Source organism: Besnoitia besnoiti, chromosome II (genome assembly GCF_002563875.1).
Source record: "Besnoitia besnoiti strain Bb-Ger1 chromosome II, whole genome shotgun sequence".
NCBI lineage: Eukaryota > Apicomplexa > Conoidasida > Eucoccidiorida > Sarcocystidae > Besnoitia > Besnoitia besnoiti.
In genome coordinates, this window is record NC_042357.1 from 4954025 (window position 1) to 4965397 (window position 11373).

Here is an 11373-nt window from a genome sequence, read left to right on the forward strand (position 1 = left end):
TCAGTCGTCTTCCTCGCTGCTGTCGCTGGGGTCTTCGTCGAACACAGCCTGCAGCGCGACGCCGACACACACCGGAAATCTCGAACTGAGGCAGGTAGATACTCGCCACATGCAACCGCATGCGACCAGCGTGAAGGCAAGAGTTTCAACTATCCGTCTCCTCTGCCGTTTTTGCAGCTTCATGTCTCAGCCATTTCCGTTCAACATTCTCTCAAGGGGATTTGCCAAAAAACTTCTCCAGAGTCCCCCTTTCCCCGTCGCGCTCAAACGCCCACCCAACCGGCTTCCGTTGCTAACGCAGGCGGACGGAATCTATGCCATCGCTTGTGTTGAGCCAATTACGCATATAAATATAAATAAGTGTATGCACGGTGCTCAGTTGCGGAGAGTTCGGACACTTAGAACTGAGCTCAGTTTATGGCTAACCCCCCCCAAATAATAAATATATATACATATATGTATACATGCATGCGGCTCCATGTTCTCAGCTGACTGAACCACGGCGCAAAAACTGCGGCTTTCAGTTTGCTTTTTACTTTGAAGAGATCCGCGAGCGGGGGGCGCGTTTCGCCTGTATCAAACGCCTCCATGGCTGCCTCCCAAGATACCGCAGCTGCGACAGGCTCCAGCGCAGGCCCAGTAGTGGATGCGCCGCAGCTTGTCGGCAGCTCTCCGCGCGTCGTTTGATCTTGCGCAATTGATGACGCAGCGAGCGAAGACCAAGTCGTCTCGTCCCTGTCACTCTCTGAGAAGACGAAGTCGCCGCCCTTGGGAAGCTGCTGCGGCTGGCAATCGTCGACGCAAGGCTGGGAGAGGACAAGAGACAGAAAACGACAAGAAGAGCTGCGAACAGCCAGACTCAAGTGAGTGGAGTGCAAACTTTGGCAGTCCAGAAGCGCGAGAGGAGCCTGGCAACGCAGAAGGCCCAGCGACGCCGACAACCAGAAATGGGTGTCGCGCCTAACGCGTGAACCAAAGACACACAAAAAAAACCCTGAATGGAACGCAACCGAAGCCGCATTTTGCTCGACTTTTCCGAGGGTCTTCTGCATATGAACAGAGTGAGCATTTCTCAAACGCCTACGGGGTGGAAAGACTTGTAGTCTGCAGAGAGAGGAAGCAACTGCCCTTCACATGAACACCCCAGACGCTGTGCAGCCCAAGAAGGATAAGACATACGGAGAAAAAACCACGGAGGGGCACAAAGCCCGACGCCCAGGACGCAGAGATCGATCAAACTAGAGCGCGCTGAGAAAAGCACTCAGCAGCAGTCTAAGCAACGCCGAGGACAGCATGAGGACACAGGACATACAAAGGCGAATGCGAGGCTTGCAGGAAGACACTGTTCGCCCGGAGAGCTGCCGTTTGGATTCGAAAGGTCGGTAGCAAGGTGGCTGCGCGCTCTCTAACACACATCCCTTAAGAAACAGAGAGACGCTTCGGCGAACTCGAATGCAGGGAGACGAGTCACTCACCATTCTTGCCCAGCGGTTCGGAATCCCTAGTCGGTGGCAGAGCGTTGGATTCGGCGCCCAGTTGGCGGTTGTTCGCCTCGACTTCAACAGCGGCAGCATTTTCTCCAGTGTGAGCGTCCCGCGCGCTTCCTCGCCTCCCTCGTCTTTGCGCTCTTCGCAGCCGTCGCCCTCTCGCCTTCTGCGCTTCCCCCTCTCCTCAGCCTCCTCCTCGTTTCCGTGCGTCTCGCGCCGTCTCCGCCCCTCTCGCCGCCTGAAACCGCCTAGGGCCTCGTCGGGCCTCTCGAGCCCGCCGCCCTGGGCATCTCCCTCATCTTCCCCTCGTTCTTCGCTTCTCTGGAAGTCGGCCGACCCATCGCCCGAGGCCCTGCCTGTCCTCTCCGCGCGCTCTGCCACCGTCGTCTCCGCCTCCTTCCCGAGTCTCGCAGCGCCGTCGCAGCGCTGTCCCTCCGGCATCGGCGCTGTCCCTCCGGCTTCGGCTCTGTCCCTCCGGCTTCGGCGCTGTCCCTCCGGCTTCGGCGCTGTCCCTCCGGCTTCGGCCGGTGGGCCTTTCTCCGATGGGGTCTCGGCTCCGCGGACGTCGTCGAGGAAGCCCGCCGCGAACGCCCGCTCGCCCAGCGAAGCGCCAAACGTGCCTTCCTGCCACGCCTCCGCCGCGCATGCCGCCGCCGCCCGGCGTGTCTCGCGCAGCTGCGCCCGCAGCAGCGCCAGCCGACGGCGCCAGGCAAGGAACTCCTTCGCTTCGCTCTCATCCTCCGCGGCGGAGAGCGCCGACGAAGGAGCAGGCGCGGACGCAGGCGGAGACGCAGAGACGGGCTGAGGGGAAGTCGAGAGCGGAGGGAGAGACTGCACAGACGGCGCCCCAGAGAGCGGAGAAAACGCTTCTGCTTGCTGGCGTTCTGCTGCGGCCTCTTCGCGCTGCGAGAAGGAACGACGCCACACCCAGACGCAGCACACCCGTGCGGACTCGAAAATGGCGCTCCAGCTCGCTCCAAACACATATACGAATAAATATATGCATATATATATTATCGAGAGTTATTTTGTGTACCTATAAGAAGATGCCGTGAACACGCCTTGTCAACAGCTCCGTGCTTCCTCACTCTCTCCCCCATACAGACGTGGAAAGCCGAGCTCTTACCTCGCTTTCTTCGACGAACAATTTCCACCGCATGCGTTTTCCCGGGTTTTCTTTGATAACCACTTCGATGTCTGCGCCCACGTCGCGGATTTGCCTCTGCAGCGCGTTCCACTGCCTCTCGAGTTCTTCCTGTTTTCTCTTTTGAAGCTGGTGCTTCTGGTGTTGCTCCAGGTGCGCCGCCTGCGGGTAGAGCTCGCCCTCGCGAGTCCACTGCGGCAGTTTTCGCCTCACGCGGCTCCACGCGAAGAAGGTTTTCCGGTTGTTGGCGGACTCTGTCTCTCTCGCGCTCGCGCCAGCAGCCGCGCTCCCCCCCGCCTTCTCGTCTCCGTCTCCGAACAACCGACACAGAATTCTCTGCTTTTCTTCCTCTGGCACGCCTTGCCACAGCGGCAGCTCGCGTCCCGGAGGCGCAGGCACCGCTGCGGAAAGAGGAGCTGCAGAGAGAGGCGGAGGCACCGCGGCGGCGCCCGACGGCCGGGGGTACACGAACGGCGGGGGCAGGCCCGGCGGCTGCGTCGGGCGCGAAAGAGCCCGCGGAGGATCGCCCGTCGGCTCCACGGCGTCGGAAGGCGCCCCCCGCTGCCGCATTTCCGGCTCTGCGTCTCCCTTTTCGGCCGCGTACTCGCTCGCCAGCACTCCCCAACTGCGCCTCGAGCGCCGGCGCTCCCAGCGCGAGCGTCTCTCTGCATGTTGCCCCTCGCGTCCCTCCCGAGCGCCTTCCCGAGCGCCGTCTCGATCCAGCCCTGCGTCGCCTTTGCCACTGCGCCCGCCGCCCGCCGCGTCCGGGCTCTCCGGGGCCGAATCCGCGCGCATCTGCTCGCCCGACTCCAGCAGAGCCGCGCGCCTCGCGGGCGGGAGCTGCGCCACGCCCGGCCGTGCCGGAGAAGCTAGCGCAGAAGGAGGCTCCCAGAGAACCGAGGAAGAAAACGACGGGGGAGGAGGCGGTCTATACACGCCGTCGAACCGAGGTGGCGGCGACCGAGGAATGAACCTGCGGGGGAGGAAACCAAAGAAAGAGAGATAAACGTATCGCCGCGCAGGCCGGATCAAAAATCCGTCAGGGGCAAGATGGAGTAGATGAATGGAGAACTTCGCAGTGCTCAGATACACGCAAAACGAGATGAAAGAAGTGTATATATATACACCTACAGTTTATTGTACGTACCGCGATCACATGCATTCATCCATGTATAGGTATAAGCGACTACAGGGCGCGATGCATACGTATTGACATAAATTGCTATACGGTATACGGTTTGCTGGGCGTGTGAAAAAGAGTCATCCTATCTTGCACGGAAGGGAGAAGAAGACTCTAGCAGCGCCATTGCTTGACGAACTTTGTGTTCCGTCGTCATTCGCCTACCAAGCACTTATGACTGTTTGCTGTTTCTTTTCCATATTGAAGAGACGACTGATGTCAAAGTCGGCAGCCTCTTCTTCGCTTCCCTCTTCTCCACCACCCTCCAGCGTGTCTGCTTCTCTTTCTTCGCCGTCTCCAGAGACCTCGGCGAAGTGCTTGTGGGACTGGTAGTTAGAGGACTCGAATATACGCTGCCCATCGTCGTCGCTGTCTACCACCAAGAAAAGTTCATCGTCTCCGCCGCGCTGTTGCAACACGCTCCCGCCAAACACCTGAACGGCGCCTCCAGTCGACGAACCGGGGCAAGACGCCGACAAACTCTCCAGGGCTTGCGGCGAGACTCGAGGTTGCTCTCCGTCGCTCTCAGCGTCTCTCGAGCTCAGACTCGTCTGTCTACAGGCCCGGCGCCGGCCTTCTTCAGGCTGCGCAAACGAGCCCATTGGGGCGTTCAGGAGGTCAGCCTGCGCCTCTTTGCCTTCGGCAGCGATGAGCAGAAGCTCTTGTGCGTCTCTGTGGAGATCCGCGAGTCGTTTGTTTTCCTTCTCTTCCTCCGCCAAGAGTAAGTGAAGAAGCCGCGCCGTTGTCTCGCGGTCTTCGCTGTGAAAAAGCGCCTCTCGCCCTTGGTCACGCGCCGACCCGCCCTGCTCGCCGGCTTGACTCGCGTTCGCCGCGCCTGCTGAATGCGCTAAAGCACGTTCTCGTGTTTTCGCGGCCAAAAAACTCCCTCTGGCAACCCCTTCTTCGCTTCTCCTCTCCCTCAAGAGCTCTGCGTTTCTGTCCCCTATGCGCGCGCTGCATGCGGCGCCCTCGCTGAGGTCCGCGTCGTCTTTCATCTGCCTCGCACACGCTTCGGCCTCTTTTCGCCGCCTTTCTCCCAGGTCCTCGACGCTCTTTTGCAGGCGGCGAAGTCGCTCGAGGTGCGGCGGCAACTGTGGGCCGCTCTCCTTCTTTCCTGCGACCTCTCGCTGTCTTTCGGCGTCCGCCTCTCCTCGCTGCAGCACCCGGTTGGGCTCGCTGTCCCCCCGCCCCGCCTCAGGCCGCGGCTCTGCCTCTCTCGAGCCTTCGAGTCGGCGGCTCTCCGCCTCTAGCGCGTTCCTGAGTAGCTTCAGGCGCCTCTCGAAGCGGTGCTTCAGCCAGCCAGTGACTCGGCAAAAGGCGTCGACGCGCCCCTCGCGTCTCGCCGCCCCTCCCGCGAAGTCTGTGTCATCCTGCAAGCCCTCCTCAGCCATCTCCATCGCCCCGTCGCGGCCGCTCGCTACTCTCGCCTTTGCAGCTGCAGCCGCGCGCAGCCCTTCAGGCGCTGCTTCTTCCACTTCCTCCGTATCTCGCTCCACAGGAGAGGAGGAAACAAGCTGCGTTGACGGCTGAAGCCGACCAAGAGGCGGCTGCGAGAGGGCAGAGCACACAGGCGCGCGCCGGGTTGTGACCTCCTGCGCGGCGAACGCAAAGAGCCACATCGTCGAAAATGGCGATACACGGATGGAAAACTGGCGTAGCGAGGAACGGGACCCAGCAGGAACGCAGGAAACCAAACAGACAGCTGGAGAGCGAATCGCGCGCGTCTGTAAAGTGGCCTAGTGCATGAATACACGTGGACGAAATACACATAGGCAGCTATGCCGATGCAGACAAATACGCGTCGGTCAACCCCAAACCGTAAAGAATCTGAGGCAAACCGGGATGCACGGACCGGCGTGAACGGCCATAGCCACCGCGGCGCATGCAAACATTTGCACAGGAGTTTCGAGAGAGGAAGAGAGCGCATCTTGCTTCCTACACAGGGCCTCAACGTACACACATGCGGCGTCAGGCGCTCATGCGTGGAGACGCACACATCGCAGCGGGTTTTGTGCGCTTCCTGCTAATGTTAATGGCCTTTCAGTGCCCCTCGCGTACCTGGAAGTCCTCTTCGTCCATAAAGTCTTCGGGCCGCTGCGTGACTTTCTCTCTGTTCATTTGTCTGTCATGCCGCGAAGAGCGGAAGCTCTGTGAAGTCCATCCTGCGCGGCAACATGAACAACACAGATTCACGCAACTGGCGCAATCGGCGTACAACGTGTTTGCACTCAGAACCCGCTCTCTCCCTCACGCCTTCTCTTTGCCGTTGCCCCTAAGGTGTAGTTAACTCTGCCGCTCTCGGCGTCGCGCTCGGCTGCGCTTCCTCTCGCACACACATTCTTCTCCGTCATCTCTCTCGTTGGCGCGCCTCGATGGCGCGCTCTTTCAACCTTCCTCTGTCTCGCGCTGCCATGCCTCTATGCGCCCGTGGCCTCCCCCCGCGCTTTTCCTGCTCTCCCTGGGTCTTGGACACCCTCCCCCTTCCCCTCTCTCTTCGCTTCGCTTACCTTCTTCCGAGCCTGCGGTGTTCCTGTACCCGGCGGAAAAGCCGCCCCTGAACGCTCCATGGAACTCCTTCTTCCCCTGCTCATCGGTTGCCCACAAGGTCGCGGGTTCGAGGCCAACTTGCGCATTCGATTCTGCGGCTTTAGCTGCAGCAAGAGCCTCATTGGCGAGGCGTTCTGCTCGGCGAGCGCCCTCATGCAACAGCAACGCCCTCTTCTCTGCCCTCTCCGCGTCCTGCTCAGCTTCGCTCGCTCGGTCTCCTCCTTCACTCCCGCCTGCCGCCTCTTGGTCGTCTCCGGCGCGGCGAGCCGCAGGCGCAGCAGCTAGCTGCCCCTGTGCGCCTGCGAGCGCCTCTGGCGTTGCCCTGGCGCCTTGTCTTATGTCTGTGGGTCCGGGGCGGGCAGCTGGCAGCTGGCTCGCCAAAACTGCGCGTTTCGCGCGACGCGCAAACGCGGCGAGCTGAGCGGCGTGACGGCGGGAGGCGGCGGCCGCGGCGGAGAGCAGCGCAGGAAGCGAAGGCTGCTCATGTTTTTTCAGACCCTTCTCCGCGCGAATCGACTCATACAACTCTTCCAGAGAGAGCGGACAGAAGGGCGTTCCTAGAAATGCCGAGGGCCTCGGCGTCGCTTGAAGGTCGGTCATCCTGGTGCCCGCGGGGACACACGGCGAAGGGCGAAAGGCAACACGCAGACGAGGAGCTAAACCCTAAACCCTAGAGCGTGGCGGAATGCTGTGCGCGGTGGGAGGACAGACGCCAACGAGGCGTGCGAAACCAGCCCTTAGCTCGCGTTCGTTCTCTAGGCTAGGAGCCACACGGCAGGAAACGGCATGGTTGTTGAGAAGAGTAGCGATGAAAAGAGACAGACACCACGCCGCGAACACCCGCCACGCGGCGGGCGACACGGAGGAGCCCAAGAAACCGGGTGAATCCAAGGGGGGGAGACGCACAGCGACAAAGAAGAGAGAGTCAAAGGCGAGCTGCGAGCAACGGTTTGAGGTAAGAAAGCGGGAGGAAGCGCGTGCCTGCTGCGCCTACGGCTGAAGCACATACCCAACCACGTGAGACAGACAAGAATGATACGAAGGAAGAAGACACCACAGAAGAAGGGCGGAACGAGAGAAGAAGCTGGAGAAGAACAGAGTAAGAAGACTGTAGAGCGACGACGTTTCAAAGAAGAAGAGAGAGACAGTAGAAATTGGCCAAGCTGATGAGACGAAGAGAGGAAAACTGTAGGAGAAAACTCGACAGTCCGCGCTAAGCTGGGTCGCAGTTTTCGCTGTGGTTCAAAAAGACTAGAAAGCACACCGAAAGACGCACCCAAACTCCTTCGCTTTTACTAGGGACGCTCGTGGCCACGTGGTACGATAACTCCCGCTCATAAAGTCGATGAATCGTAGTAGAGATCGAAGAGCTCGAAAGGCAGCGCATGCTCGTTGCATGCGCTCGTCCGAGCCGGAGCTGGAGAGGACGGCGTTCCCAACGTCTGCATCATCAGAGCGTTAGCAATCCTCTCTTGCAAAATCTCCGCGTGAAAGGATGCCAAGCAACTTTATCGAAAACAAGCTGTGACGACCTTTCGCAACTTACTCTAGGTAAAAAGAAGAAGAATACTTGAGCGCGTGGTGCGGTCATCGAGTGCCTGCAAGTGAACAAGTCTGCCTTTTTTTCTTCGAGCGCACGGAAACAACTGGGGAGGACTGAAACATGCATCTACGCACTAGCGAGATGGATTCAGAAGAAGAGCCTCAAATCTAGTTCACGTCGTTTGTATACTGCGAGCACACTAGCAGGGCTTAAAGGATATGCGCGGCGGTGACAGTCGGGGGGAACGGATGTAAATGGTTTACTGTCGTTATAAAGAAGTTTGCTTTGAAGCAGCGCACGGTGGACACTCACGGAAAGACCTCTATTCCGCTTCGTCCCCTGCTGGCATGCCGTCCCCAGAGTAAGTTGATCCGCTGCCCTAGGCTACAGCCAGGTGCTTTTATCTGCAACGCACATGGAGGCGCAGCGAAGACCTTGTGACTCGTTTCTTGCCACTTCCGAGTGAGAGCACAAGGTAAACGGAAGATGGTGCATCATGGGCGAACGCACGGACGAACAACTCACACAGCCCGCCCAGTCACGTTTGCGAAGTCGCACGTTTCCGCCACCGCAGCTTGCCCCCTCCGCTCCCCGCCTTCCCCGCCACCGCCAAGTTCAGCAGCCACCTGCTGGGGTAGGTAACGGGGGAATACCGGTGTATAATGCCAGTACGGAGGGCGAATAATCGTTCGCGTTCAACGAAGGAAGTGACAGACAGCATAATGGTCTTACACTTCCACCCATCGGCCTACTCTATGGAAGACCGCCACTGCTTCGGAGAAGGCAAAAACGGGCGCGTGCACTTTTTCCGGCATGCTGGTTTTCAGTGTGAAAGTGAACGCCCCCCCTGGATGACAAAGGGTCATTTTCGTAATACCACTGCAAGTTGTTCCCTACATCTGCTACCTCGTACTATGGCAGCCGGTGCATCAGTGGGCCGGCAGCTGGTCGGTCGCTGTTCCATTACTGAATTTTTCTCTCTGCATTCTAGCCATCAGGCGTCCGGGTCCCTTACCGGAAGCCCTAGAAATGCAAACAGCGCGCAAGGCGCCCGACCGCGTGTAGTCACTCTCTTTACTAGACAGTGCAAAACATACTGCGTCTCCCGCGGCCAACTGCCAGCCCTGCTCCACCACGGACTCCGTGGCGGGTTAGCTTCTTACGTCAGCACTTTGCCCCAGAGCCGCTCAACACTGGAACGGGTAAGCACAGTGGATCAAATGCATGCGAACACCGATCGATTAGGGCGCAGAAACCGTCAGACCCTGCAGGCATGCTTCCTCAAGGAAGCGTAATCTTGCTTGCCAGCAAGATCCCTGATGTGTATCCTGGCAGGCGCTGTGCGCGCTCAACAGGGAGGCTCACAAGCGAGGTATGCATGAATATGAACTATACAGCCGCAGACAAAGGGGTCAAATCGACTTTCATCTCTTTTCAAAGCTAGGCGAGGCAGATCCGTGCCTCCACATCCTGTGAGAGATGTTGCCACAGTCCACTGCGGAGTCAGTCTCCGCCACGCAGGCCAGTGCATCGCGTGTGCTCGTCCATTCAGATCCAGTTGTCAAGCACCGGAGATTGACACGGAGACAGCCAGAAGGCCACGGGATACGGTCGGTTCCCCCCAGCACTTTTCTTGCTGAAGGTGGGGATGTAGGCGGCGGCGTCTTTGGAGACCTTCATGATTCGCACATGACATCTGATGAGTGACTGCGTCGCAATCATTCATGTGGTTCTGCACCGCTTATGCGTGGTGAACCAGGAAATGACCCCACTCATAGTTTCTTACTGTCCATCGTGGACATGACCCTTGAGCGCTTCCGGTGGCTCTCTCACGCTGCGTTCCTTGTCCTCGGCCCCCACGCACGTTCATTCACCACGTGGGGATAGGAGGGGGACTCGGCAGTTTCGATGAGTGTACGATCACTCTGACGCATGCACGCTAGTTCCACGAATGATCTCCTTGGAGTTACGCGAATCAGCACCAGGTAGCTGCACTCGTTGGCTGCGTATTCAGCCACTTGTCTTTCAGCAACGATCTCCGACAGTGCTGCTCTATTCTCCAACACGGCTGCCTCGTCGCTATTGGTTTACGGGCCTTCCATGTGTTTTTGTAAGACACACTCACAAGCTGGAGCAGGCCGCTCGCGTTTCTGGCTGTCCGTGCGACCGACTCTGCGCTCTGAAGGAGGTCGCGGACCAACTACACACTTCCTGGATAACCATCTGCAGAATTATAGGTGTTAAGCAGGACTGTTTAGCTTCATGTTTTGCTGTCTAGTGTTAGTTTTTTTACTCCGTTCTAGAGGACGAACTAAAAACTGCCTCACTGAGTTTTGTCTAGTCTCAAAGGAACAAAGTCGCTTATGATGTCGAAAACTCGGCTCATGCAGGTAGCTCCATGGCTTGTCTTGGCTGTGCGTCCGATGCGTGGAGCCACCGGATTTCTGTTTTCGTCGTCGTCGGGGCCCGGTTGGCAGGAGTTGTCAGCTGCCGATTTTTCCAACAAGTCGAGCACTCCTGTGGCGAGCCAGTGGCATCTCGAATTCCCGTTTCACTAAGCTAAGCTAGTAGAAGGCACGTCATGGCTGGAGCATCAGGGCAACGCCGAGTCAACAGACAACCCCCCTGGTAGCCGCGAAGCAGTGGGACGGCTTTTGGCCCGAATTCGCCGAGGTAATCGGCCTACCGAGGCGGTGCCCAATGGAAGTGAAACAGGTCAAGAGCCGCGCATGTCACTGAGGCAGAGACTCGCGCAGAACTGGAGAAGGGCGAAGGATGGGATGGGGTAGAGACTCGCCCAGCACTGGCGTAGGGCGAAGGCAGTGATGCGTCGTGCCATCCCCACGTGGGTTTCTCGCCTGCCTAGCAAAGCACGAGCGTGGTCACGCAGGCGTGAGGACCTGATGTTTCCCGATAGAGAGCCGCACGACATCATTACTGCCAATATGATGGATGACCTGGAGGTTGGATTGGATTAGTTTCGGAAGGAGAATCTAGGAGAGGAGGCAACGAACAAGGGCACTGGGGAAAATGAGGGGATCTCCGTCACTGTTGTCTCGGCGTGGAGCGGAGAGATCAGTCAGATCAACATTGGCCGGCTTTTCGGAAGGGGTTCCAACTCCCTCGTGTATTTGGCGGAGAATGTTGGGACAGGTGACAAATTTGTTGTCTGAAGATGTTTGTCACACAGAGCTCAGACGGGACAGTAGACACGTCTCGGTCTCGAGATATGGGCACACATCTCAGTATGATTCCTGGTGTTGAGACTCCTCAAGAGGCTCGTGACCGCCTGAGACTTTTGGTTGCGGATGAAGCAGTGAGCATAAAGGATGAGGAGACGTTGAAAGTAGTTAAGCCAACATTTGCGGACGTACCGGTGAAGAATTTCTTTCTTCGCCTGCCAAAAGCAACGGCGGATCTCCACCCGTATTTCGGTGCAATGAATTCTGTTCCCCTCCTGGGTGAGCATGAT

At 58.5% G+C, this 11373-nt stretch overlaps 1 protein-coding gene across 1 annotated transcript; it reads right to left on the reverse strand.

The window, feature by feature from the left end:
- On the reverse strand, nt 1-6958 carry BESB_040430 (uncharacterized protein; the record flags this gene model as incomplete). The annotated part of the gene is made up of 7 exons (XM_029362629.1): nt 1-48; nt 537-806; nt 1476-2390; nt 2614-3604; nt 3977-5403; nt 5870-5973; nt 6319-6958. 7 exons carry the CDS (start codon nt 6956-6958, stop codon nt 1-3), a joined length of 4395 nt encoding a protein of 1464 aa, XP_029221594.1.
- Nucleotides 6959-11373: the final 4415 nt, after the last annotated feature.